At 44.9% G+C, this 6194-nt stretch overlaps 1 protein-coding gene across 1 annotated transcript; it reads left to right on the top strand.

The window, feature by feature from the left end:
* Positions 1 to 1276: 1276 nt before the first annotated feature.
* LOC127773901 (BEL1-like homeodomain protein 9) lies at positions 1277 to 5983 on the top strand. The gene is made up of 4 exons (XM_052300132.1): positions 1277 to 2494; positions 3228 to 3598; positions 4854 to 4914; positions 5059 to 5983. Exons 1-4 carry the CDS (start codon positions 1787 to 1789, stop codon positions 5647 to 5649), a joined length of 1731 nt encoding a protein of 576 aa, XP_052156092.1. The 5' UTR covers positions 1277 to 1786; the 3' UTR covers positions 5650 to 5983.
* Positions 5984 to 6194: the final 211 nt, after the last annotated feature.

Here is a 6194-nt window from a genome sequence, read left to right on the forward strand (position 1 = left end):
ACTTTGTAACATACTGTAAGAGACAGTTGTGAATTCCTTCATGGATTATACACATGAGAACGTTTGAAATAGTTGTTTGGATGAAACACAAACATATAGTAATTAAAAAACTAAAAAAGGGAAAAAAAAGCTTTCTTCGGAAACTCCAATGAAATATCTCAAAAGGAAATTTGAAGAGTCATTTATATTCCATATGACTACCTATAATTATCTACGAGATTTAAATTCTTATGGACACAAATTCTTCAGATAAATTTACTTGAACTTCGGTGAAAGAACCCTAAACACATGTATGCATCCAGACAATGGAAAGCAAGCGTGCCATGAGATTTTCTATTTGGGCCGTGTTTAAATTAAAATTTTTTTCTTCAAACTTCCAACTTTTTCGTCACATCAAATGTTAGGACATATGCATGGAGTTTTAAATGTGGACGAAAAAAATCAATTGCATAATTTGCATGTAAATCGCGAGATGAATCTTTTGAGCCTAATTACGCCATAATTTGACAATGTGATGCTACAGTAAACATTTGCTAATGACAGATTAATTAGACTTATTAAATTCGTATCGTCTTTTACATGCGGAATCTGTAATTTGTTTTGTTATTAGTCTACGTTTGATACTTCAAATATGTGTTCGTATATTTAAAAAAAATCTAGCACACGAACTAAACACAACCTTGGATGGCCTCCTAAGACTGTCTCCAACAAGTGACCCATAAGGGCACCCAAACCCAAAATGGGTCTCCGATAGTACTATTTCAGCCTCCAACAGAGTACCTATACAGAAGACCTATTTTGCGTGCTATAAGAGGCATAACCTAAATCTGAGTATCTTCTCTCCTGAAGACCTATTTGCAGTAAGTGTTCTCTTTTAGGTCTTATTGTTGGAGAAGACCAAAAATATGTATTGAACTCTTTGACTGTAGCGCTATGCAAACATGAAATGTGTCTTGTATTTTGGGTTTCATTGTTAGAGATAGCCGAAGTTGCTTATCCGGTTTTATTGCGTGCCATATAAGAACCCCATCATCCACATCCGAAGAGGACATATTTTTATTGCAAAACTTTAAAATTATAATAATAATGTAACTACAATATAACATAACTAGTACATGTAACGTTTGTTCAAGCAATTATACTACTACCATAGTACGATTGCGTATAAAGTTTTTCAATTCAAAAATGTTGCTGCCGTTTTCTAGATGGTGAAAAACAAACTTCACCCATCTCCGACGAACTACAAAACCCTCAGCTCGATCTCCGCACAGTCCCGGGCCACGCCCACACCACCCTGATCCGCTCACCCCTTCCACCACAGGGTCCAGGAGGACCTCGCCCCCCTCCTCCTCCTCGTCGCACGACCAGATCAGCAGCACCAACTCCCTTTCTGCCTTTCGCTTTCACTGCTCAGTGCTGCTCCTACACACCATTTCCCCGTCCGTCCTTCGCCCCCCGCGTCTCTTTTCCGCACCCATCTGCTGCAGCTGCGCACCTTTAATTTGCAGAAAGAAAGAAAGAAAGAAAGGAAAGCAAGGCCCCCCCGAGCGCAACAGCTAGCCCAACACACCTCCTCCATCACCACCGAGAAGGCAACGCATATCAAAAGCGCGGGCGCAAAGCAAAGATAACATCAGATCAGGTCGGCGCCCCCCGCTCCCGGCTGCCGCAAAGCCCACCCGATCGATCGATCGACGCCTCGTTCTCCTCCTCCTCTGAGGCTACTCTCTGCAGGGCGCTCGCTTACGTCTGCCTCTGCGTACGTGCACCGCCCAGCGCGGGCGCCATGTCGTCCGACGCGGGGGGAGGAGGAGGGTACGGGGGCGGAGGCGGCGAGCATCAGCATCAGCAGCAGCAGCACCACCTGCTGCTTGGGCAGGCGGCGGGGCAGCTGTACCACGTGCCGCAGCACAGCCGGCGGGAGAAGCTGCGGTTCCCGCCCGACCACCCGGCGGAGTCGCCGCCGCCCGGGTCGTGGCCGCTGCCCCCGGCGTTCTACTCCTACGCGTCGTCCTCGTCATCGTACTCGCCGCACAGCCCGACGCTGGCGCACGCGCAGTTGGTGGCGCATGGGATGCCGCCGGGGGCCGCGACGAGCGGAGGGGCCCAGATCCCGAGCCAGAACTTCGCGCTGTCGCTGTCGTCGGCGTCCTCGAACCCTCCGCCCACGCCGAGGAGGCAGTTTGGCGGCGGCGGCGGCGGCGGGGCCGCCGGGCCGTACGGGCCCTTCACGGGCTACGCCGCCGTGCTCGGGCGGTCCAGGTTCTTGGGCCCCGCGCAGAAGCTGCTCGAGGAGATCTGCGACGTCGGCGGCCGCCCCGCGCAGCTTGACAGGGGCTCCGACGAGGGTTTGCTCGACGTAGACGCCATGGACGCCGCGGGAAGCGTCGACCACGAGATGGACGGCAGCGATCGCGCCGTCGCGGACGCGGTCACGGTCTCCGGCGCCGAGCAGCAGTGGAGGAAGACTAGGCTCATCTCGCTTATGGAAGACGTGAGTAATCGCAAGCTATATTTGTTGTTTCATATCGCTGCTTCTGTTTTTCCAAAGAAAATACTATACTAGACTTTACTTTTGCTACCCTGCATTAATTAACTTCATGAATAAGAATCTAATAACGAACACCTCATGGTCACATCATGGATGCACTTACTGTTGTTGCACAGATTATTTCTTGTGCTTGTGATTTGATGAGGGTTGATCTGGATTAGTGACACATCTCTTCTCTTTTGGATATATTTTTGTTCTTTAATATGTCTCAAATCAATCAACAGTTCAAGGCTCTTTTAAGCTCCCTTCTAAAACTAGCAGGAGGTGATCCGCAGTTAATCTATAATCAAAAGGTAGCATACAATTCTGTGAAAATGCACGATAGAAGCTAAATTCCTCAGGATGCTCTTAATTACATCATAAAGAAAAATTCAGTTTGCTAGTACTTGATAAGATTCCAGCAGTTTGTCCTCTTTCACGAGATAAGATTCGTTGAGTTTGTCAGCAGAAAGATTCTGATTATATAGTTACTAGTACATACTGAAAATATGTTGAGCACCAGTTTTTTTTATTTGCAATGGTGTCAAATATGATCCTCGTTCCTTAATTAGGAAGCTTGCGTTGGTGTAGTGTCCACATGATCGTAAAGTAGGTCTGCACACCTTGATGTATTATTAAACAATTAATTGGGTTACATATCGTGATGTCCTCTTAACAGTTACAAAAAACCTTGTAGGTTTGCAAGCGATACAGGCAATACTACCAGCAACTCCAAGCTGTAGTATCGTCCTTTGAGACTGTTGCGGGTCTGAGCAATGCTGCTCCTTTTGCTTCCATGGCTCTTAGGACAATGTCGAAGCATTTCAAGTATTTGAAGGGCATTATACTGAACCAGCTGCGCAATACGGGCAAGGGTGCTACAAAAGATGGTCTCGGCAAGGAAGACACAGCAAACTTTGGGCTTATGGGCGGCGGCGCTGGCCTACTAAGGGGAAACAATGTGAATTCGTTTAGCCAACCTCACAACATATGGCGCCCGCAAAGAGGGCTACCAGAGCGTGCTGTTTCGGTTCTTCGTGCATGGCTATTCGAACACTTCCTGCACCCGTAAGTATATGATATAAATCATCGCAACAGAATTTTTCTTTTTAGGTATGCTAATCTGGAAGCACATAACTGAATATGCGTATTGTGCACTAATTGGAAAAATAAAAGGAAAAAGGACTTTATGGTATATATACTGCATGTTGCATTTTTACACCGACAAGGGTGTACATGGATTCCTATTAGTGGAGAATTATCCATAGACCCTACAAATGGGTAATATGAAGGATATTGCAACCAAACCGTTGGTGAAAATTGTTATTTTGCTTTATTGAAATCTTAGATTTTTTTCCCTCCTTTAGATGCATTAAAATGATTGTGGTTCTAGTGCATGGTTTACACAAGTCATTGTTGTGCACTTACAGGGGAGTCTTGGTCTCCATCACATATAACCTTTATTGTTGTTTCAATTTTAGATGTGATTGCCGTTGAACAATCATTAGTTGCATGTTATGTTTATTGGATACCTGTATGGGTCCCAATTGATATTTGGTTTGAGATGATACTACAACAACTTGAAAGTGCATTTTATTTTCCACCAACTTAGGGCAACCACCAGAATCTACAATGTCATTAGATCTGTTAGATGGTAACAGGAGTTTTAATGAGTGCAGGGAAAAAAAAAATATCTGTACTATGTTACGTTGGATGCTTGCCTATGTTGTGTGTAGTTTCTATCCATCCACACATACCATATCTTCATTCTTCTTGGCAACTTCTATTTTGGTACAGTTTTTCCTACAGTAAATTCCTCCTTTTGTGGCCCTGACGAACCATTAATTCATGTTTGTACTACATCAGATAGAAAATATATATAGTAGTGCACAGTTTCAATTTATACACGTGGTCTTGAAAACTTCAATGTTTACTAATGCCTATTGGATGGATAGTTTACTCGAAACGTGAGTACCATCACATACTAACACTTGATAATTGTGTGTACCTTCATTTTCATTGTGGTTATTGCCTTGGCATAATGGAGGAGAATTTTTGCCATAGGACATCCAACTGACTTGCTGACTTGCACATGGCAACAACCTTTTTGCTGTAATTTAATTAATTTGTTCCATGCAATAATTGTTGAAAATATTGTTTTTTAATCTAGAATTCTTTCCTATCCTACTACACGTAATGTGCAATGAGGGTTGGCTTGTTGTTTATGTTTAGTTTCATTTGTTCTTCCATATTTTGTATACGTTGCTTCATCCTTGTGCAATTGTGTATGTACCGGCATTCTAATGTTGGTGCTTGATTTCAGGTATCCAACTGACAGCGATAAGCAGATGCTTGCTAAACAGACAGGATTAACTAGGAACCAGGTAAACAACCATTTCAAGTTTTTCTTTTCCCAAATTTATATCGATGTAACTAGCTAGTCCGCTACAGTTATCCACTAGCAATATCTTTGGGTCCATAATGTTACTAGCGTTGTAAAACATTTTGATATCTCAATTCTTGAGCAGGTATCGAACTGGTTTATCAATGCAAGGGTTAGGCTCTGGAAGCCAATGGTTGAAGAAATTCACAACCTCGAGATGAGGCAGCTGCAGAAGAATCCGTCTCTTGACAAGAATCAGCTCTCCGTGCAGCACACCCAACATTCGTCGGACAGCAGCGGGAAGCCCTGTGATCCATCAAACTCGCTGCAAGGACAAAGTAGCAGCATGACCAGGAATCACAGCATCTCCGCCTCCCGGCACATCGAGGACGGCCTCTCCCAGATGCCCCATGACATCTCCGGTCAGGTGAGCTTCGCATACAACGGGCTCGCCGCGCATCACAGCATCGCGATGGCGCACCACCACCAACCTGACCTCATTGGCACCGGTGGTGCCGCGAATGCTGGCGGTGTCTCACTCACCCTTGGCCTTCACCAGAACAATAACCGAGCTTACATTGCTGAGCCCCTTCCGGCCGCGCTTCCGCTCAATCTTGCCCATCGTTTCGGACTGGAGGACGTTAGTGATGCCTACGTGATGAGCTCATTTGGTGGTCAGGACCGGCATTTCACCAAGGAGATCGGTGGCCATTTGCTCCATGACTTTGTTGGTTGAAGAGCATATATGATTGTTTCACCAAGGAGATCGGTGGTGATTATTGTAGGATGCAGATGTATGATCTACCTATATTGTAGTTGGAAGTAGGAGGTGAAGAAAAGAGGGGCATTGGCACGCCTGTCGTAGATCCACGAATGCTTGTCGATATTTGACATTGTGGGGCTATAGAGAGCATATGACTATACCTTTGAAGACCTGTTTGTAGTGTTGTTCCCTATTTGTTCTGATCCGCGGTTAAGCCGTGTTAACCCTGTACTATTCATCTGACTTGCAAATGTGGTTGCTCCCACTCTGGCAAATAAAGGGTGCTCAGTTAATTTGTCGCCAGCAAGATGAAATGTTTATTGGCAGTATACCTATACAGCTGAAGGCCTTAAGCATCAGCGTGTAGGTCTAAAATATGACTGGGTAGCTAAATATTTCATCTTACTCCATGGTTAGCCTTTCCATGTGCTCCTATTAAACTAAGCAAGCAAATGACAGAGTACTAAGCTGTGCTAGATCTTGTATCCTTAGATGGAGTAGAACCCTAAAGTTTAGAC

The sequence above is a fragment of the Oryza glaberrima genome, chromosome 5 (assembly GCF_000147395.1).
Source record: "Oryza glaberrima chromosome 5, OglaRS2, whole genome shotgun sequence".
NCBI lineage: Eukaryota > Viridiplantae > Streptophyta > Magnoliopsida > Poales > Poaceae > Oryza > Oryza glaberrima.